At 48.2% G+C, this 22,326-nt stretch overlaps 1 protein-coding gene across 1 annotated transcript in view; it reads left to right on the top strand.

The window, feature by feature from the left end:
* LOC102454093 (uncharacterized) overlaps positions 1 to 22,326 on the top strand; it is a 32,077-nt gene that overhangs the window by 2,896 nt on the left and 6,855 nt on the right. The window contains exons 2-8 of the mRNA XM_075908294.2: positions 1,473 to 1,508; positions 3,194 to 3,322; positions 3,440 to 3,524; positions 3,905 to 3,973; positions 4,281 to 4,316; positions 17,312 to 17,436; positions 17,697 to 17,945. Coding sequence (XP_075764409.2) covers positions 1,473 to 1,508; positions 3,194 to 3,322; positions 3,440 to 3,524; positions 3,905 to 3,973; positions 4,281 to 4,316; positions 17,312 to 17,436; positions 17,697 to 17,945 — 729 coding nt within the window. The remainder of the gene's footprint in view (positions 1 to 1,472; positions 1,509 to 3,193; positions 3,323 to 3,439; positions 3,525 to 3,904; positions 3,974 to 4,280; positions 4,317 to 17,311; positions 17,437 to 17,696; positions 17,946 to 22,326) is intronic.

The raw sequence follows: 22,326 nt of genomic DNA, 5'->3' as shown, positions 1-22,326 counted from the left end.
CCTGCTACACATAAACCCCACAACTCAAACCCCCCACCGCTATACAATACAACCACCCTCACATCATTACACAATCCTTCACTACATTTCCGCATACTCCACTACACCCCCAAAACTATAACCCGCACACTTCTTTGCAAACATGCCTACTATACACAAACACACACACAATGCTTTGCAGCTACTCACACATACATACTTATTGTGCAAACACACACCACTTGAACTTACAACATCATGTGCACACACATGCACACACCTCGCTATAAAATCTTCTGTATCTTGATTAGATTTGTTCTATTTCCTGATTCACTCCCAAACCCACCCAGCCCAGAGGGCTTTCAGGATTAAAGTGTCTGTATCCCCCACATCATGCCTCAGTTTTCCCTGTGTGTTGGGGTGAAGTGATGCCTTTCCAGCAGTAGGGATGGATGGGGCATTAGTAGGTACAAACTTTGAGATGCCCTGAACATGGTGTTCTGAATTCAGGCTGTGTTACTAGACACTGTGGTCAGCCCTGCCTGCCATGGCAGAGTGCCCCCTGCTGAGCTCCCACCCCACTCCCTGCCTCACAGTGCCCCCTAGCCCTGCCCTGGACAAGCCCTGACTGCCGGGGGAGGGCACCCCCTGCTGAGCTCACATCCCACTCCCTGCCCCACAGCTCCCCCTAGCCCTGCCCTGGGCTAGCCCCTGCCTGCTGGAGGAAAGCGCCCCCTGCTGAGCCCCAACCCTGCTTGCTGCCCCACAGCGCCCCTTAGCGCTGCCCTAGGGCCAGTCCTGCCTGCCATTAAGGGAGACAATTTGCTGTTGACATTTGTTGCTGGCTGGTGCCAGGGATGGGGTGCAAGTTCCTGGGCTCTGTGAGGCAAGTGGCTGTGGCAGCATTTCACCATGTTATTTTCAGGCTGTGGGTTTCTTTACTTGGCACCTTCCAGCTGTCCAGGGCTCCCAAGTCGCTTGCAAAAGGCATCAAACCCAGGTGCAATTATCCCAGGTCCTAGGGTGCAACTGACACAAAATGTGACGTCCCACGAAGCCATTGTATGAGCTGCAGAGCAACTTGCCTCAGTCCCTTTCACACTGAAAGACCCCAATGAGTTAGTACAGGGGCCCTCCCCTGGCACCACAGAGCAGCTGGTCACACAGGGACCCCTTGCCCAGCTCTGAAACACACTTGTAGGATTTTGGGAAGCAGAAGGGAAAAACCAAAACTGGAATTTGTCCAGGGCACCTGCATTCAAACCTTGACTTTAGGAATAACAAGAACAGAACAGTCAGCTGGGGGGGGGAGGGGGAGCTGCGCTTAGGGCTGGGCTACTGGGAGTGAGCAGGCTGAGCATTGGAAGTGAGGGGCAGAGGCAGGGCTGGTGGGGGCCCAAAGCTGGGGGTTGTGGGTCAGGATTCATGGTTTCCGGGTTGAGCGCCCCTTCCTGGCAATTCCAGCTTTATTCCATCTATGTCTCTCTTGCAAGGACCTGCCAGAGGAGATGCCAGGTGCACTGGAGCTGGTAAGTCTGGGCCCCTTCCATACTGTCTGTGCCCCTCCCCCTTGCCCCACACACTGGCTACCTTCCCCATGGGTGTGGTTTTCTCATTTTTTGGATTGTTTTCTTTCCCTTTGCTTTTTCATTCACTTTTTCTTCTCTCTCTTCATTTCGTCTGAAAAATCTTAAAAAAGCATTGGTCCTGTAGCACCTTAGAGACTAACCAAAATATATATCTAGGGTACATCTACACTACAGAGAACAATGGAAGCTGCCGCTGTCAATCATCCAGGGTTCAAGTTAGCAGGTCTAGTAAAGTCATGCTAGCTCGAACTTAGAGGGGCACTCTGGTTGAGCCAGTAAGGGAAGTTGAAGGGAGAGTGTTCTCCATTTGACTTCCTGCAGTGTGGACAGTGCCAGAAGTCGAGTTAAGATACTTTGATTACAGCTACACAATTAATGCAACTGAAGTTGTACCTCTTAATTCAACCTTGTCCCATAGTATAGATATACCCATAGATAATATCATGAGCTTTTGTCAGCACAACCCACTTCTTCAGATGACAAATATGGAGCAAGAGGCACACAGGTTGAACTATAAAGCAGAAAAAGAAGGGAGAGGGGAAGGAGGAAAAAACCCTGTCAATTAAAGTGTCCAGGCTAAATGAGGCTAACGGAGTAGGCTGTAAGTGCCCGATAGCTTTTGATGTCATTTGGATGTTGAATATATTTCTCCTGTTCTTTCATTTTCTTGTTCCTACTTTCTTTCGTATTTCCTCCCTTCATCCTTGCCATCTGCAATCCCCTTGCTCTCTCATTTTCTCTCTCCAGTCTTCATTTCACCCTTCACTCTTTCTTGGTTGCATTTTCCTCTAACCATTGCGTCATTCCTTCCCCTTTTGCTGGGTTTTCGTTCTTCCTTCTTTCTGTCTTTGCCTCATTCCTCCCTCCTCATTCATCCTTCTGCTTTTATTTCCCTCGCTCTTCTGTTTGTTCAGTTCCTCATTCAGCCTTTTTCCACGGCCCCTCTTTTCCTTTTCTTTTTTCATTCTCTTGGGGGTTTTTTCATTCGTTTTGTTTTTTGTCTTTCTTCCATCTGTCTTTTCATTGTGTTTTTTCACTCTTTCTCTTTTCATTGCTTTTTATTTTGCTTTCCTCCATCATAAGCTTATTCATTCTTTCTCTCTCTTTCTTCTTAATTGTGTCATTTTTCTCCACTTTTCATACATTCTGTTGCCCTTCGTTGCAGGGCCTATTTTGTCTATACTTTCTGTGGCTTTGCCATTTCATCTTCCGTTTGCTCAGCTTTTTTTTTTTTTTTTTTTTTGCATTTCTCTTTTCTGTCTTTGAGGGCTACATGGAATGGTCGAAAGAAGATATGCAAATTCCATGGGAATTTGAAAGTAGTTAAGACATGACTTTTTTGGCGAACCTCCCCCCCTTTGTCGAAAAGTCGCTTAAACCTCATTTTTTGAGGAATTTGCATATCTTCTTTCAACCTTTCCCCGTAGTCTAGATGAGCCCTCACTCATTCATTTGATTTGTCCATCACTCTGACACTTCTCCCCTCCGCTCTCTTGGGCTTTGCTTTTCTCTGCTCTTATGTTATTCCTTTCTTTGTTTTCTCTGGGCTTTTGTCTGTTTCTTCCTTTATCCATCTTTTCCTTCATTCTTTCTTTCATTCTTATTCATCCCCTTTTCTTTTTTAGGGGCAGGGCAGCTGGGACCCCAGTAGGGGTTGGGGGAGACTGGGTCCTCCCCTGAGGGATCAGAGCTCTGAAGAGAGTAGAAGTAACCTCCCACCCTGTGTTACTCGGAAAGGCTGGAGCTCCCCGAAGGTGTATTATTAAGGAAGGGTGTCAATACAGACATTGCGGGGTGGTGGTGGTGTGCTCTGTGTGTGTATCACTTGGACTTCCATTAATCGCTTCCTCACTGCACTGTCCCCTACCCAGCTGGTGCCCCCTATTGGCCGCAGCTCCCAGGGATTGTTCCTGCAACACCTGGCCCAAGAGGAAGTACTGCGGGAGAAGCGATCAGGTGAATGAACCCCAGGTGTTTGTCCCACAGCAACATCCCCACCCCAGTGCAGCAGGGCTGGGAGCCCAGGCACTTAGGTTTTCTCCCAGGCTCCGGTGAATTAGAACAGGGAGGCTGGAGCCAGGACTGCTGGGAGGGAAGTGAGGCCTGGTAGGGTACAACAGTGGGCTGGGAGCCAGGACGCCTGGGTTCTCTCCCCAGCTTTTGGAGGGGAGTGTGGGTTGGTGAGTCAGAGAAGGGGTGAGTGGATTCTGTGGTTGCCTGTCCATATGTCTGCATGTAATGCTGCCCTCTAGGGGCAGCCCACCAAATGTTGCCCATGTGTGTCACGAGACCTGTATGGCACAAAATTGAGTGCAATTCTCCCTTCTTTTTGTCAGTCCCCAAGGGGAAGAAGTCACGGCGCCAGAAACTTGTAGCGTCCCAAGCTGCTGCTGCACACTATGAAGGTGAGACAGACCTGGGATGGGCCCAGAGCACTCACCCTTCTGTTTGGATGGGTGAGGGAGGCAGATATTTTCAAATGTATATACTTGGACTTAGCTCATGAAAACATCATAGCTCTCAGTCCCCTGCTCTAATCACCACTCCCTTCTTGGATTGAAGGAGAGAACCCAGGAGACCTGGCACCTAGTCTCCTGGTCTAACCACCAGTCCCAATTGCCCTCCCAGAACTGGGGGGAGAACCCAGGCATCTGGTCACCCAACTGCCCCCTTTTCCCAGCATATGATGGTGTGTGTTGGTCTCTGTTTCAGTGCGAGCTGCTGAGGACCGAGCTGGGATCTATTCAGGTAATTCCAGGCGAGAGCCACAATCCCACCTGGGGTCAGGGGGCTGGAGTGGGGATTGGGAGTCAGGACTCCTGGGTTCTCTTGCCTGCTCCTGGAAGGAGGGTTGGGGCTAGTGGTTAGAGTGGGGGAGGGACACCGGGTATCTGGACAAAAGCATAAGCCTGGCCATGCTGGTCAGAGCAAGGTTCCATCTAGCCTGGGATTCTGTCTTTCAATAGTGGCCAGTGCCAGGTGCCTCAAAGGGAATTAACAGAACAGGGATCATCAAGTGACCCCTCCTTTGTCACCCAGTCCCAGCTTCTGGCAAAGAGGCTAGGGGCACCATCCCTGCCCATCCTGGCTAATAGCCATTGATGAACCTAACCTCCCTGAATTTATCTAGCTCTTTTTTGAATCCTTTTATCATCTTGGCTTTCACAACAGTCTCTGTCAAGGAGTTCCACAGGTTGTGCATTGTGTGAAGAAATACTTCCTTGTGTTTGTTTTAAACCTGCTGCCTATTAATTTCACTGAGTGACCCCCTAGCTCTTGTATCAGAGGGGTAGCCATGTTAGTCTGAATCTGCAAAAGCGAGGAGGAGTCCTGTGGCACCTCATAGACTAACAGATTTATTGGAGCATAAGCTTTTGTGCATCTGATGAAGTGGGTCTTTGCCCACGAAAGCTTATGCTCCAATAAATCTGTTAGTCTCTAAGGTGCCACAGGACTCCTCATTGCCCTAGCTCTTGTGTTATGGGAACAAGTAAATAATGTTTCCTTATTTACTTTCTCCCCACCAGTCATGATTTTATGGACCTCCATCATATCCCCTCTTAGTCTCCTCTTTTCTAAACTGAAAAGTCCCAGTCTTATTAATCTCTCCTCATATGGCAGCCATTGCAAACCCCTAACAATTTTTGTTGCCTTTTTCTGAACATCTTCCAATGCCAAGATATCTTTTTTGAGATGAGGTGTAGACGTACCCTTAGAGTTCTTTGAGGGGGTCAACATGCATGTGGACAAAGGGGATCCAGTGGATATAGTGCACTTAGATTTCCAGAAAGCCTTTAACAAGATCCTTCATCAAAGGCTTTATATGGAGGCAATGAAATATTCTCTGTCTTATGCTCTATCCCTTTTTTTAATGATTCCTAACGTTCTGTTTGCTTTTTTGACTGCCGCTGCACACTGAGTGGATGTTTTCAGAGAACTATCCGTAATGACTCCAAAATCTCTATTGAGTGGTAACAGCTAATTTAGTCCCCATCATTTTGTATGTGTAGCTGGGATTATGTTTTCCAATGTGCATTACTTTGCATTTATCAACATTAAAATTCATCTGCCATTTTGTTGCCTAGTCACCCAGTTTTGTGAGATCCCTCTGTAGCTTTTAATCTGCAGTCTACTTTGGACTTAACTATCTTGAACAGTGTAGTTTCCTCTGATAATTTTGTCACCTCATTGTTTACCGCTTTCTCCAAATCATGCATTTATATGTTGAATAGGATTGATCTCAGTGCAAGATACCTCTGTGAGATACCACTAGTTACCTCTCTTCATTCTGAAAACTGACCACTTATTCCTACCCTGTTTCCTATCTTTTAATCAGTTATCAGTCCATAAGAGAACGTTCCCTCTTATCCCATGACATCTTACTTTGCTTAAGAGCCTTTGATGAAGGATCTTGTTAAAGGCTTTCTGGAAATCTAAGTGCACTGTATCCACTGGATCCCCTTTGTCCACATGCATGTTGACCCCCTCAAAGAGCTCTAAGGGTACGTCTACACTTGCAGCCTATTTCAGAATAGGGATGCAAATGTAGGCATTCAGAATTGCAAATCAAGCCCGGGATTTAAATATCCCGCGCTTGATTTGCATCTTCCAGGCTGGGTGCCATTTTTGAAATTTACAAGCCCAGAATAACTGCCTGCGTCTACACGCAGCAGTGAAATGGGCGTTCGAAATAAAGCCCTATTTTGAACTACCTGTTATTCCTCCTGCAATGAGGTTTAACAGGTAGTTTGAAATAGGGCCTTATTTCGAACGCCCATTTCACTGCCACGTGTAGATGTGGGCAGGTATTCCGGGCTTGTAAATTTCAAAAATGGCACCCAGCCAGGAAGATGCAAATCAAGCGTGGGATATTTAAATCCCGGGCTTGATTTGCAATTCCGAATGCCTACATTTGCAGCCCTATTCGTAATAGGCTGCAAGTATAGACATACCCTAATTGATTATTACAGCATAATTTCCCTTTACAGAAACCATGTTGACTTTTCCCTAACAAATTATATTAATCTTTGTGTCTGACAATTCAGTTCTTTACTATAGTTTCAACCAATTTTCCTGGTACTTAAGAAAAAGTTACCAGCCTATAATTGCCAGGATCACCTCTAGAGCTCTTTTTAAAGATTAGCGTCACATTAGCTATCGGCCACTCATTTGATACACAAGCTGATTTAAAGGATAAGTTACAAACCACAGTTAGTAGTTAGAATCATAGAACTGGAAGAGACCTCAGAAGGTCATCAAGTCCAGCCCCCTGCTCTAGGCAGGACCAATTCCAACTAAATCAATCCAGCCAGGGCTTTGTCAAGCCGAGACTTAAACACCTCTAGGGATGGAGACTCCACTACTTCCCTAGGTAACCCATTCCAGTGCTTCACCACCCTCCTAGTGAAATAGTTTTTCCTAATATCCAACCTGGACCTCTCCCACCACAACTTGAGACCATTGCTCCTTGTTCTGCCATCTGTCACTACTGAGAACAGTCTCTCTCCATCCTCTTAGGAAGCTCCCTTCAGGAAGTTGAAAGCTGCTATCAAATCCCCCCTCACTTTTTGCTTCTGCAGACTAAACAGAGCCAAGTCCCTCAGCCTCTCCTCATAAGTCATATGCTCCAGCCCCCTAATCATTTTGGTTGCCCTCCGCTGGACCCTCTCCAGTGCGTCCACATCCTTTTTGTAGGGGGGGGCCCAGAACTGGACACAATACTCCAGATGTGGCCTCACCAAAGCCGAATAAAGGGGAATAATGACATCTCTGGATCTGCTGGCAATGCTCCCCTTAATGCAACCTAATATGCCATTAGCCTTCTTGACTACAAGGGCACACCGTTGACTCATATCCAGCTTCTCATCCACTGTAACCCCCAGGTCCTTTTCTGCAGAACTACTGCTTAACTGGTTGGTCCCCAGCTTGTAACTATGCTTGGGATTCTTCTGTCCCAAGTGCAGGACTCTACACTTGTCCTTGTTGAACCTCATCAGATTTCTTGTGGCCCAATCCTCCAATTTGTCTAAGTCACTCTGGACCCTATCTCTGCCTTTAAGCGTATCTACCTCTCCCCCCAGCTTAGTGTCAGCTGCAAACTTGCTGAGGGTGCAATCCATCCCCTCATCCAGATCATTAATAAAGATATTGAACAAAACCGGTCCTAGAACCGAACCTTGGGGCACTCCACTAGAAACCGACCGCCATCCTGACATCGAGCCGTTGATCACTACCCGCTGGGCCCAGCCTTCTAGCCATCTTTCTATCCATCTTACCATCCATTTTCCAATCCACATTCCCTTAACTTGCTGGCAAGAATATTGTGGGAGACCGTATCAAAAGCCTTGCTAAAGTCAAGGTATATAACATCCACTGACTTTCCCATGTCCACCGAGCCAGTTACCTCATCATAGAAGCTAATCAGATTGGTCAGGCACGATTTGCCCTTTGTGAATCCATGCTGACTATTCCTAATCACTTTCCTCTCATCCAAGTGCTTCAAAATGGATTCCTTAAGGATCCCTTCCATGATTTTTCCAGGAACCGAGGTAAGATTGACCGGCCTATAGTTCCCTGGATTGTCCTTCTTCTCTTTTTTGAAGATGGGCAGTACATTTGTCTTTTTCCAATCATCCGGGATTTCTCCCGATCTCCACGACTTTTCAAAGATAATAGCCAAAGGTTCCTCAATGACATTTGCCAACTCCCTCAGTACCCTCGGATGCATTAAGTCCGGACCCATGGATTTGTGTACATTTAGCTTTTCTAAATAGTTCCTAACCTGTTCTATACCCACCACGGGCTGTACATCTTCATCCCATCTTGCGTCACTTAGCGCAGAAGTCCAGGAGCCGACCTTGTCCGTGAAGACAGAGGCAAAGAAAGCATTGAGTACTTCAGCTTTCCCCACATCATCTGTCACTTGGTTACCTCCTTCATCCATTAGGGGCCCGCACACCCTCTCTGATCACCTTCTTCTTGTTAACATGCCTATAGAAACCTTTCTTGTTATCCTTCACATCCTTAGCCAGTCGCAATTCCATTTGCACTTTCGCCTTCCTGATAACCCCCCAGCATTCTCGAGCTCTACATTTAAACTCCTTCCTGGTCATTTGTCCAAGTTTCCACTTTTTGTAAGGCTTCCTTTTTGTGCTTAAGTTCACCAAGGATTTCCAGTCTCCTACGATGTTTGCCTCTCTTGCTATGCGTCGGGATGGTTTCTTTCTGTGCCTTCAGTAAGGCTTCTTTAAAATACTGCCAGCTGTCCTGGACTCCTTTCCCCTTCATATTAGCATCCCAGGGGATTCTGCCCATCAGTTCTCTGAGGGAGTCAAAATTGCTTTTTTGAAGTCCAAGGTGTGTATTTTACTACTCTCTTTTCTTCCTTTGGTCAGGATCCTGAAATCTGCCATCTCATGATCACTGCTTCCCAGGTTGTCACCCACCTCCACTTCCCCTATTAGTTCCTCCCTGTCTGTGAGCAGAAGGTCAAGCTGCGCACGGCCCCTGGTCGGATCCTTCAGCACTTGTGTCAAGAAGTTATCCCCAGCATTCTCCAAAAACTTCCTGGATAGCCTGTGTACTGCCGTATTGGTTTCCCAACAGATGTCAGGGTGATTAAAGTCCCCCACAAGAACCAGGGCCTGCAATCTGGAAGCTTCGCTCAGTTGTCCGAAGAAAGCCTCATCTACCTCATCCACCTGATTCGGTGGCCTGTAGCAGACACCAACCACAACATCACTGCTGTTGTTTGCTCCTTTAAACACTTAACCCATAGACTCTCAACAGGTTTTTCTCCCTCTTTATACTGGAGTTCAGAGCAATCGTAGTTCTCTCTTACATATAGTGCATCTCCTCCTCCTTTTCTCCCCTGCCTGTTCTTCCTGAACAGTCTATACCCTTCCATGACAGCGCTCAAGTCATGTGAGTCATCCCACCAGGTCTCTGTTATCCCAATTAAATCATATTTCTTGGTCTGGGCCAGGGCCTCCAGTTCTTCCTGTTTGTTGCCCAGGCTTCTCGCATTAGTGTACAAACACTTCAGGTAACCAGTTGATTGCCCTATCTTCTCTATTCGAAACTGGGGTCCTCCTTTCTTGCTCCTTCCTCTCTGCATTTCTTCCCAGTATTCGACTTTCCCACTCCCCTCAGGGTTTTGGTCACCGTCCCCCGACGAACCTAGTTTAAAGCCCTCCTCACTAGGTTTGCAAGCCTGCCCGCTAAGATGCTCCTTCCTCTCTTCGTTAGGTGGATCCCATCTCTTCCTAACAATCCTTGCGCCTGGAACAGAGTCCCATGGTCGAAGAAACCAAAGCCCTCTCTGCGACACCACCTGCGCAACCACGCATTTAAGTCCTCAATTCGACGATCCCTGCCCAGTCCTTTCCCTTCAACAGGGAGGATGGACAAGAACACCACTTGTGCTCCGAATTCTTGGATCCTTCTTCCCAGCGCTACATAATCCGCAGTAACCCGCTCAAGGTCATTCTTGGCTGAATCATTAGTTCCCCCATGGAGAAGCAGGAAGGGGTAGCTATCTGAAGGTTTGATCTGCTCGCTAAACCTCTCAGTGACATCCTGAATGCGAGCTCCCGGTAAGCAGCACACCTCTCGAGATTCCAGGTCCGGACGGCAGAGGGATGGCTCAGTCCCTCTTAGGAGGGAGTCCCCGACCACCACCACCCGTTGTTTTCTTTTGGGAGTGGTGGCCGTGGAACCCCCAGCCCTAGGACTACGCATCCCATGCCTTCCGGTAGATGGTGTTTCCTTCTGGTTTCTTCCTTGTGAGGTCCCTTCCAAAGCTTTCAGCACTGCAGAGCCTGTGGAGAGAGCTTGAAAGCGATTACTTATCTCTATAGCATTGGGGGATTCCCATGTTGGCCTTTTTCCCCTTCTAGAAGTTACATGCTGCCAGTTCTCTTCTTGGTCACGTACTGCCCTCTCTGGCTCCTCTGCCTGCCGTGCTTGAAGGATTAAACGCTGCCTTCTATCGAGGAAGTCTTCATCCTCTCTGATCGAGCTTAGGGTCGACATTGGGCCTCCAGTCCTCTAATTTTTTCTTCCAAAATGTCAACCAGCTTGCACTTCATGCAGATGAAATCTGTTCTTTCTTCTGGGAGGAAGACAAACATGGCACATGCTGTGCAGGTAACAGCAGCAAACCCATCACCATCCATCGCTGCTGTCCTGTTCACAAGCTCCTTGGTCGCTTGCCCACTGCCTTATAAAGCCCTGGAGTGCCTGAAAGTCCCGCCCCCTACCAAGGCTCAGCCAATCAGCAGAGACTTCTAGAATTCAAACTTTAATTAGAAACCAACAGTTTCCACCTGCCAATCATAGCCAATCACAGCACGTACCAATCACAGCCAATCACAGCACAAACTCCATCAAGGGGAAGTGGAGGAAAAGAAAAAAAAAGCTTCACTCACAAACACAGGGGAAAAAACAAACAAACAAAAACAAAAAAAGAACACACACCAACCCTCACTCACAAACACAAGCTCAGCACACAGCAAGAAAGCCCCAAACACAACACACACTTCCCTCAAGAGTCCTGTATCTACTTCTCCTTTACCTGGAGAACTCCCTCTCTAAACTCCCTGTTAGTTCCGCAATTTCACATTTGAGTTCCTTCAGAATACTTGGGTGAATGCCATGTGGTCCTGGTAACTTGTTACTGTAGTTTATCAGTTTGTTCCAAACCATCCTCTAACAACACCTCAGTCTGGAACCATTCCTCAGAGTTGTTACCTGAAAAGAATGACTCAGGTTTGGGAGTTTTCATCATGACTTCAACTGTGAAGACCAATGCAAGGAATTCAGTTTGTTTCTCTGCAAAGACCTTATGAGTGTTCCTTTAGTATCTTGATTGTCTATTGGCCCCACTGGTTGTTTAGCAGGCTTCCTGCTTCTGATGTCCTTAAAATTTCTTTTTGAATCTTTGGCCAACTGATCTTCAAATTACTTTTTGACCTTCCTAATGATATTTTTGCACTTTATTTGACAGAGTTTATGCTCCTTTCTATTTTCCTCACTAGGATGTAATTTCCACTTGTTATATACCTTTTTATCTCTCACTAGTTTGGATGTTAAGCAATGGTGGCACTTTTTTTTGGTTCTCTTACTATGTTTTTCAATGTCAGGCACACATTTAAGTTGAACCTCTATTATGGTGTCTTTCAAGAGTTTATAGGAAGCTTGCAAGGATTTCACTGTGCCTTTTAATTTCTGCGAAACTAACCTCATTTTTGTGTAGTTCCTCTTTCTGAAATGAAATGCCACAGTGCTGGGCCACTATGGTGTTTTCCCACCACAGGGATGTTAAATGTAATAATATTACGGTCTCTATTTAGAACATAAGAACAGCCGGACTGAGTCAGTCCAAAGGACCATCTAACCCAGTATCCTGTCTTCCGATGGTGGCCAATGCCAGATGCCCCAGAGGAAATGAACAGAGCAGGAAATCCCTCTCCTGTGATCCATTTCAAGCCTCTGACAAACAGAGGCTAGGGACACCATTCCTACCCATCCTGGCTATTAGACATTGATAGACCTAGCCTCCCTGAATTTATCTAGCTCTTTATTGAACCCTGTTATAGTCCTGATCTTCAGAACATCATCCAGCAAGGAGTTCCACAGGTTAATTTTGCATTATGTGAAGAAATGCTCCCTTTTGTTTGTTTTAAACCTGCTGCCTGTTAATTTCTTTTAGTGACCCCTACTTGTGTTATGGGAAAGAGTAAATAGCTTTTTCTATTCACATTCTCCCCACCAGGCATGATTTTATAGACTTCTATCCTATCCCCCTTAGCTGTCTCTTTTCCAAGCTGAAAAGTCCCGGTCTTATTAATCTCTCATCATCTGGCAACTGTTCCAAACCCCTTTTCATTTTTGTTGCCCTTTTCCAAACTTTTTTCCAATGCCAAGGTATCTTCTAGTAGGATCACCAATGAAGTAGGTTAGGATTTATTGTCATGGGGTCCTGAGAGGTCTCCAGCTCCATTGATGATAATAATCAGAAGGCTGCATGCATGGGTGCTCAATCATGTGTGCTGTGTTGACTTGCTCAATTAGTCAACAGAGCAGACACTGAGAGAGCCCTCAAAGACCACAAATCAGATCAGGATCGAAGGCGCCTGGCTGGGTTTATTGTTAAGCGAAGTTCAGTGATAGTTATCAGTAGACTCAATTGAACAGCTACACATATATACCCCGTAACATTGGACTCAGCTCAATCAGTAGGATGTCCCATTGCCCCCTCAGCTGGACAAAGACTGTCGCCCCAATACACCACTTTATATACAGGTACAAACAAGTTACACATCACTCCTGATGTGTCAGGTTGCCACCCTCTGATGTTGTCAGGTTACCACCCTCTGACACTATTTAGATACCACCCACCACCCTGTATTTTGTGGTTTGATTAGATCATCTCTATCCATCATGCTGTCATTTTAGACACTTTCCTGAACCTGGGTTGCCATCTGTGCGGCATCTGGGTACCAAGATCTTTTTAATGAGCTGGTTGTACCATCCTTTTGAAATGTGCTTTCAACTTATAACCAGTACCAATTACTGTTTTACAGCTGGTACCTAGTTCTGCCAAGCGTGCCAAGTTCTGTGAGCCGGGGCCTGCTGCTTGCTCACAGTTTAGCTTTGCTTTATATTAGCCAAGTGTTGTCCATTGTCAGCTAAGCCTCAGGCTTCAAACCAGGCCTGTGCTAAATGGGCTTTTGTTTCAGGCCCTCATCTTACTACGTATCTTTAATGAGGTGACCACATGTGCATGCAGTATTCAAGGATGTGGCTGTACCATGGATTTATACAGCGGCAATAAGCTATTCTCTGTCTTATTCTCTATCCCTGTCTTAATGATTCCCAACATTGTTTGCTTTTTTGACTGCCGCTCCCCATGAAGTGGATGTTTTCCAAGTGGTCTAGCTATATTAATCTCTTAGACCAGATCCTTCACTCCACTTAGGACTAAATCAAGACTTGTCTCTCCTCTTGTGGGTTCCAGAACTAGCTGCTCTGAGAAGGAGTCATTTAAGGTGTCAAGAAACATTCTCTCTATAGAATCTTCCATAGAATCTCTATGGATAGTAATTCCATGCTCTAATAATAAGAATATAGCTGTAGAGATATATTATTGACCACCTGACCAAGACAATGAAAGTGATTATGAAATGCTAAGGGAGATTAGAGTCTATCAAAATAAAAAAATCAATAATAGTGGGGGATTTCAACTATCCCCATATTGACTGGGTACATATCACCTCAAAATGGGATGCAGAGATAAAATGTCTTGATACCTTCAATGACTGCTTCTTGGAACCCACAAGGGGAGAGGCAATTCTTGATTTAGTCTTAAGTAGAGCATAGGATTTGGTCAAAAAGTAAATACAACTGGACCGCTTGGAAATAGTGACCATAATGTAATAAAATTTAACATCCATGAGACACCTTGGCAGCCTAATACTGTGACATTTAATTTCAGAAAGGGGAACTACACCAAACTAAAGAGGTTAGTTAAACAGAAATTAAAAAACAGAAATGATCTGGAGAAAGGGGTAAACAGTGAAGTAGCAAAATTTGCAGCTGATACCAAACTGCTCAAGATAGTTAAAACCAAAGCAGACTGTGAAGAGCTTCAAAAAGATCTCACCAAACTAATCGATTGGGCAACAAAATGGCAAATGAAATTTAATGTTGATAAATGTAAAGTAATGCACATTGGAAAAATAATCCCAACTATGCATACAATAGTTTCAGACAGGTAGCTGAGTTAGTCTGTAACAGGAAAAGCTTAAAAAACATCGAATAGTTTAGTAGCACTTTAAAGACTGTAAAAAATATGTAGCTAGTATCATGAGCTTTGGTGGGCATGAGCTTTGGTGGGTGGACCCATCATCTGAAGAAGTGGGCTGTGCCCACCAAAGCTCATGATACCATCTACGTGTTTTATTAGTCTTTAAAGTGCTACTAAACTATTTGATGTTTTTTAAGTTTACACATACAATATGATAGGGACTAATTTAGCTACAACTACTCAAGAGCGAGATCTTGAAGTCATTGTGGATATTTCTCTGAAAACATCCACTCAATGTGCAAGTCAGTCAAAAAACAAACAGAATGTTAGGAAATAATCTAAAAGGGATAGAGAATAAGAGAAATAAAGCAGCAGGTTGGAAGCCAGGACTCCTGGGTTCTCTCCTCCAGCTGTGGGAGGGGAGTGAGAGCTGATGGGTCAGAGCAGGAGGGGGAGGGACTGGGAGCCTCTATATAAAACTACGGTACGCCCACATCTTGAATACTGTGCACAGATGTGGTTGCCTCATCTCAAAAAGACATATTGGCAGTGGAAAAGGTTCAGAAAAGGGCAACAAACATGATTAGGGATTTGGAACAGGTGCCATATGAGAAGAGATTAAAAAGACTGGGACTTTTCATCTTAGAAAAGAGACAATTAAGGGGGGATATGATAGAGATCTATAAAATCTTGACTAGTGGGGAAAAATGAATAAGGAAAAGTTATTTACTTGTTCTCAAAACATAAGAACGAGGGATCACCAAATGAAATTTAACCAGGTTTAAAACAAACAAAAGGAAGTTTTTCTTCACTCGGTCCACAGTCAACCTGTGGAACTCCTTGCCAGAGGATGTTGTGAAGACCAGTACTTTAACAGGGTTCAAAAAAGAGCTAGGTAGGAATGGTGTCCCTAGCCTCTGTTTGTCAGAGGCTGGAGATGGATGACTGGAGAGGGATCATTTGATCCCTGTTCTGTTCAGTCCCTCTGGGGCATCTGGTATTGGCTACTGTTGAAAGACAGGATATTGGCCTAGATGGACATTTGGTCTGACCCAGTATGATGGTTCTTATGTTTCTCTCTGTGTCCTGTCTTGAAATGACACACACCCAGTCAATGTGGGGATAGCTGAAATCCCCGACTGAGTTTTTTATTTTAATAGCTTTGCTAATCTTCCTTAGCATTTCACAGTCACTATCACAATCTAGGCTGGTGGTTGGTAATATATCCTGACTGCTATAGTCTTATAATTCAAGACAGTGTTTCCCAAACTATGGGCCGTGGCCTGGTACCGGGCCGCAGGAAAAAAAATACTGGGCCTCAGCGTGACTGCCAGGGTGTTCCGGGCTCCCGGACTACCCGTGAGCGCCGGGTTCCCCAAGCCCTCAGCCGGGCTGGGCGGATGCAGCCGTATGTTTCAGGCTCCTGGCAGAGGCATAGTGAGGGTTACCAGGTGAGCTCTTATTGCTGGCTGTGGAGGGGGAAGGAGGGGTTGGATATGGGCCACAGGGAAGCAGGGTCGGGGCAGTGGAGGTGCCCGGGGGAGATAGGGAGGGGAACCGGCCTGCGGAAGCAGGGCTGGCCAGGGGAGATCGCAGGGGTGGGAACCAGCTGGCGGGGACAGTGAAGCTGGCTGGGGGAGATCATGGGGCAGGGCTGGCCGGGGGAGATTGCAGGGGGGACGGTACAACTGGCTGGCAGAAGCAGGGCTGGCCAGGGGAGATCGTGTGGGGGGGAGAACCGCCTGGCAGAAGCAGGGCTGGCTGGGGGGGTGGAAGCAGTGGGGCTGGCCAGGGGAGATCGCGGGGGAGGGAACCGGCTCGCGGGGGCAGTGAGGCTAGCTGGGAGAGACCGCGGGGCTGGCTGGGGAACTGGCCGGCGGAAGCAGGGCTGGGGTGGGGCAGTGGAACTGTCCAGGGGAGATCGTGGGGGGGGGGGGACACCGGCTGGCAGAAGCAGGGCTGTCTGGGGGGGCGGGAGCAGTGGGGCTGGGCCAGGAGAGATCGGGAGAGAATCGGCTGGTGGGGACAGCGGGGCTGGGGGAGGGGGAGGGGGAGGGGGAGGGGGGAAGAATCGGCCAGCAGTGAGCAGGACAGTTCAGGGTGCACGCAGATCCTGAATACAAATGTAAAAGCAGTGCCTTTTAAATATCCCCACTGCTGACTGAGGTTTAAAAGCACGGCAATGTGTCCGAATGGAGAGAACCTGGTGCATTCACCATCCGGAATCAGAATATGGATAAAAAATTGCAAAGATGGTGTCAGCTTTCTGAAAATAAATGAGCCCCTTTTCAATACATGATGTGGGGGTGCAGGGTTTTATTGGATTACAGTCCATTTTTTCAATCCATATTCCCTTGACTTGCTGGTAAGAATATTGTGGGTGGCCATAGCAAAAGCTTTGCTAAAACTGGCTCTGGGGGCTTTGGGAGGACCAAAACCACCGTATTTGCATATTTGTAATTTGCTTAATGAATATGCAAATATGCAAATGAATGTTACCGGTCCTCCGAAAGCTTGTGAATGGATTTACTGGTCCCCATGTCAAAAAGTTTGGAAACCCCCTGATTCAAGAGGTTCTGTGGTACTGTTTGGTTCATTTCAGATTTTTTCCTTCATTTGGTGCTGTGCTTTCTTGCATATACAGTGCCCCTCCTGCACCAGCATGACCTGGTCTGTCCCTCCAATATACTATATACCCTCTGGCCCTGGCTCCCTGCAGTTCTGGGGGCAGTCAACAGGGGGAACCCTGTGCATCAAGGGGAATACATCAAGGTGGAGGACAGAGGAGGCATTGGGGTGGGAGGCATTGACAGAGCGGGAGTAGGCCAGGACAGTTCTTGGCTTTGAAGAAGTGGGGTGATAGCATGTAATATACCAGCCTCCCACATCCTGCTGAGCTCTCCTCTTCTGTGTCTCCCTCCCCGCCCCATGCCAGGGTCTGATGGGACGATCCAGGGCTGGGCAGAGACGCAGCTCAATGTGACAAGCCCCTTGACTTACAATCCAGCCAAAGGAGAATTTGCCGTAGTCCGGAGAGGCCTGTACTACCTATACTGCCAGGTGAGGGGTAGCCAGATGCCTGGGTTTCCTGAGTAGGGTGGGAGATAGGGGAACAGAGCCAGGCTAGCAGGGCTGGAAGCCAGGATTCCTGTGTTCTTCCCCAGGTCTAGGAAGGGCATGGGGAATGGGGGTTGAAGCGAGGGGGCTGAGAGCCAGAAGTCCCCAGTGCTGGGAAGGGACTGAGGACTAGCAGTTGGAGCGGGGGGTGGGGAATGAGACCCAGACACCTGGGTTCTATTCACCTCCTCTGCTCCTGGCAGGTGCATTTCAACGAGGGCCGGACCGTGTACATGAAGCTGGACGTGGTGGTGGACGGGGTGCTGGCACTGCGCTGCCTGGAGCAGTTCCCCCCAACCAGTGCTGGCCCACATGACCCTGAGCTGCGGGTCTGCCAGGTCTCTGGACTGCTGCTGCTCCAGCCACCCTCTATCCTGAGCATCCGCACCATCCCCAATGTGAGGCTGAAGGCCGAGCGCTACCTCACCTTCTTCGGGCTCTTCCAGGTGCACTGAGCCTGGGCCAGCAGAGCAGGACTCCTGGAGGGCAGTGGTGTTGAGTGGCCAGAGCAGGAAGGGGCTGGGAGTCAGGACTCCTACGTTCGCTCCCCAGCTATGGGAGAACTGCACAGGACTGTTCCTGTATCCCACGGTCTTGGTGCTTGGCCCCATCTCTAGAGCGTGCTGTGGGACCAGGAGAGTTGGGCCGGGAAACCCTGGTGCCTCAGGCCGATTCCATCCCCCTCCTCACGATTTTTAAAGACGGCTTCTCCTGCACTTCTTGTCCCAAATGCTGAGCACATCACCTTGGGACTATTGGAACCAAGCTGGGGGGCATAGTTGCAGTCACCACTGGGTGCAAGGAAACACCCTTCACCTGGCTGAGGGTGCAGTACCTATTGCAGCCAGCAGGGGTACAGGGAAACACCTGCCTCCTGGCTCAAGCTGCAGTACCATTGTGGCCACCAGGGGGCACATGGAAAGAAGAAGTGGGTTGTACCTAGGAAAGCTCATGATACCATCTACAGCTTTTTTGTTAGTCTTTAGGGTGCTGCAGGACTATTCTTTGTTTTTTAAGTTTTGCCTGGCTAAGCATGCAGTACCCATTGCAGCCACTAGAGTGTGCAAAGAAACACCCACAGCCTGGCTGGGAGAGTGCATTATCTTTTGCGTCCGCCAGGAGGCAGACTGCCTGTCTCACCCACCACCTAACAGCAGAGGCAGCCAATAACACCATGCCAGCACCACCACTGCCTCACGGTGGGCGGGGGTCTTGCAGCAAACCAATGAACTTCTCCCAGCAATGGCGATGGACAGCCACCCACAAAGGGGACACACGCGCGCACACACAGCATGGGGGGGAGGAGGGGCACATGGGACACAAAGTATTTTAAAGCAGAAACTTATTAAAAAAGAGTTAAACTAACATGAGCTTGGCTGTGACATCCACCTCACATCAGCCTATGGAGGAATTGCTGGCCTGGGTGCTCTGGGATGCAAGTGGGGTCTAGTGGTTAAAGTAGGGGGCTGGGAGCCAGGACACCTGGGTTCTCTCCTCTGCTCTAGGAGAGGTGTGAGGGTTGGTGGGTTAAAACGGGGAGGTGTGAGCCATGACTCATGGGCTGTGTCTAGACTGGCAAGTTCTTCCGCAAAATCATCTGCTTTTGCGGAAAAACTTGCCAGCTGTCTACACTGGCCGCTTGAATTTCCGGAAAAGCACTGATGATCTCATGTAAGATCGTTAGTGCTTTTCCGGAAATACTATGCTGCTCCCGTTCAGGCAAAAGTCTTTTTCTGAAAGACTTTTGCGCAAAAGGGCCAGTGTAGACAGCACAGTAGTGTTTTCCGCAAAAAAGCCCCGATCGCGAAAATGGCGATCGGGGCTTTTTTGCAGAAAACCATGTCTAGATTGGCCATGGAAGCTTTTCCACAAAAGTGCTTTTGCGGAAAAGCATCCTGCCAATCTAGACACGCTTTTCCGAAAATGCTTTTAACGGAAAAGTTTTCCGTTAAAAGCATTTTCGGAAAATCATGCCAGTGTAGACAAAGCCCTGGGTTCTCTCCCCAGACCTAAATGGCGACCAGGGGCATTCTGCGGAGAAGAAATGCATGGTCTGATTCACATTTTTTCTTTGGCATAATCCTGTTTATTTTACCATGAACGGTCAACGCTGGCCCATCTCCCTACCCATGGCTGAGACCAACAGCTCCAACTGGTTTCCCGTCTCAGCAATCCCCAGGCCTGCTTTTCTGCCCGGTCCTGTGCCCCAGCGAGCTCTCTCATAAATGCCTTTCCGGACACCCCACCTGCCTCCCTTGCTTTCTGTCTGTCATGTGTACCCAATGGCAACACAAGAGACCCCTTATTCCATGCCTTTAACCTGGGGTGGGGAACTTTAGGCCCGGGGGCCAGATATGGCCCCTGGCTTGCCTGGATCTGGTCCCCCAAGGCTGAGAGGCCCCCCCCGGCATTGGGGAGCCTGAGCTGGTGTTCTAGCCCCCCAGCTAATTGAAGGGCTGGAGCACCCAAAATATATTGGTTGGGCCCTCCGAAGGCTCTGGTGGGCAAGGGGAATGTGGGGAGTGTCTCAGTTGGGGGCCACCTCAATGAAGGGTTTTGTTGGTTTTTTTGCTTCTCACTTGTGTGCGCCCCCCCCCCCCCAGCTGATTTTTCTGTAGGTCAGTGGCCACCTACCCAAAAAAGATTCCCTGCCCCTCCTTTAACCATTGGTTGCAGGGAAAGCCATGCATCCGTAGAGTTTAGCGCCCGCTCAAACATATCTTGGGCGGTGGCTTTCTACAGTTTCAGATCTCACAATACATTTAGTTGCTCCTTTGGTTTTGCTGGATTGGAAAGGAGTGGTTTATGGCTGGGATCAGCAACCTACAGTATGCTATTTTCAATGGTACGTGGGAGGGAGCTCAGCCCCGCCACTCTTCCCGCGCACAGCTGCTGGAGAGTGCTCCCTCATCCCTGCAGTATGTTAGGTTGTGGTGGAAGGAGGCAACGCTGGGGCTGAGGCCAGAGCCGGCCCAAGCTACGGGCTGACTGGGCTCCCACCCAGGGCGCCCCATTGTAGGGGGTGCCGCGCAGGGCTGCCAGATCGGGCAGGGATGGAGCCGCACATGCGCTGCACTCCCGGGGGTGGTGCCACGCTCCTGGGGCGCACGAATGGCTCAGGCCAGCCCTGGCTGAGGCTTCTCAGTGGCACTTCAGCCAGGACTGGAGGCACTTCTGCTGCGGCCATGCGGGTCAGGACTGGCCCCGGACCATGTGGGCCCTGGTAGCAGCAGCGGGGCCTCCCTTTGGGGCAGCCCAGGACAGTTTGGCCACGGCCGTTGCAGCAAGGGGGCACAAAGCCAGGTAAGGTCCCCCCTCATGTCCAGACCTCACCCCACCTCAATCCCCTCACTCGTGTCCCCCTGCCAAGACCCCACACCCACAGCTTGCTCTGACACCCTCCCTCTATGGGAAGCCCTGACCCTCAATCCCCCTTTCTTTCCCCTCACCCCATGAGGCTGGGGCACCAGATGAGTGAGGTGTCTCAGTTGGGGGCCACATTGTCAGCTGACGGTCAGGGCAGTGAGTGGTGTGTGTGTGTGTACTATACACCCGAGACTTCAACTGCTGAGACCGGGGTCCCTTGCAGTGGGCAACCTGGAAGAGGTTGATGGGCGCCCCAATAAGTGTACAGGAAGAGCTTATTACACTTCAGATTTCAGCTGCTAGAATTCATAATTCCTTCGCAGTGGGCAGCCTCGGGGAGGCTGAGAAGCGCCCCAACGGATTTTGCCACCTGGGTGTGACACAAATCCAAACGCCCAAGCTCTCCCTATATCTGTCCCTTTATGACTGGCTGAAGTTCTTTTAAATTGTGCTTGGTTCTATTACAGCAACTGAAGGAGTCAGGTTAAAGCTTAAACAGTTACAGGTTTATTTGAGGAAGCTTATAAATCATATGGTTGCAATGGCTATTGTTCTATTTCTTAACTACTAGCAAAGTATAGATCTTAAAAATGGTTACAAAGAAGATAGAAAAATAGAAATAATGGTACCAAGTAACAGCTTACTCTTTCTATGTGTACACTTAAGACAGAGGACCACATCCAGGTACAATTTTTACCCCCTTCTGTGCCTCTCGACTCCAGCATGTCAGGCCAGGGCCGGTCCCTCAATTCCTAGGAAAGACAAAAATACGAGGTGGGCGTCCCCATAGAACCTCGGGAGGTCAAACACCTAACCCGACCAGCAGGTAGAGGGTAGAATGACACTCCAAGTGAGTGTGTGCTGGACCCATCTTTTATACTCATGGGGTCACGTATTTCTCTTTCTTATCTGTCATGCCAAATGGGGCTGGTCTGTCTTTTGTGAGACCACTTCTTACAAGGGAGTTGTGAACTTAATTTACACTTGTAAGAGCGATAACTAAATTGGAATTACTGGGGATTCTTTTCTCAGTGGGAAATTCCTCTCCCAGGGACTGTGTGTGTGTTCGAATCAACATGGGTGCCAGCCGGGGCAGTTCTCGCAGCCTCAAGGCCAGCTTATTGACTTAATCGCTCTCTCTCCACATATCTGTTTTTTTTTCCAGCTTCTCAGGATCAGATGAGCCAGCATAGACTATGCTGATTTTACTGCTCCTTCTCTGCCCTGTATGCTTCAGAGAGGCAAATAAGATGGATGAGATGGGGAGGGCAGTCTGTCTGGCTACACGCATCAATGAGGGTTGGGGGTTTTTGGAGGAGGTTTTTTTCTTTGCTTCTCACTGATGTGGTCTCCAACTGGTTCTTTTTGTGGGTTAGTGACCCCCCCACCCAAAAAAGGTTCCCCACTCCTGCCATAAATAAAGAAAACATGGAAACCTTTTGTGTTGGACATAATGTTTTATTTTAT

The sequence above is a fragment of the Pelodiscus sinensis genome, chromosome 22, assembly GCF_052426305.1.
Source record: "Pelodiscus sinensis isolate ZL-2025 chromosome 22, ASM5242630v1, whole genome shotgun sequence".
NCBI lineage: Eukaryota > Metazoa > Chordata > Testudines > Trionychidae > Pelodiscus > Pelodiscus sinensis.
The sequence above is the reverse complement of the archived record's forward strand: the minus strand, read 5'-3'. Positions and strand labels throughout refer to the sequence as shown.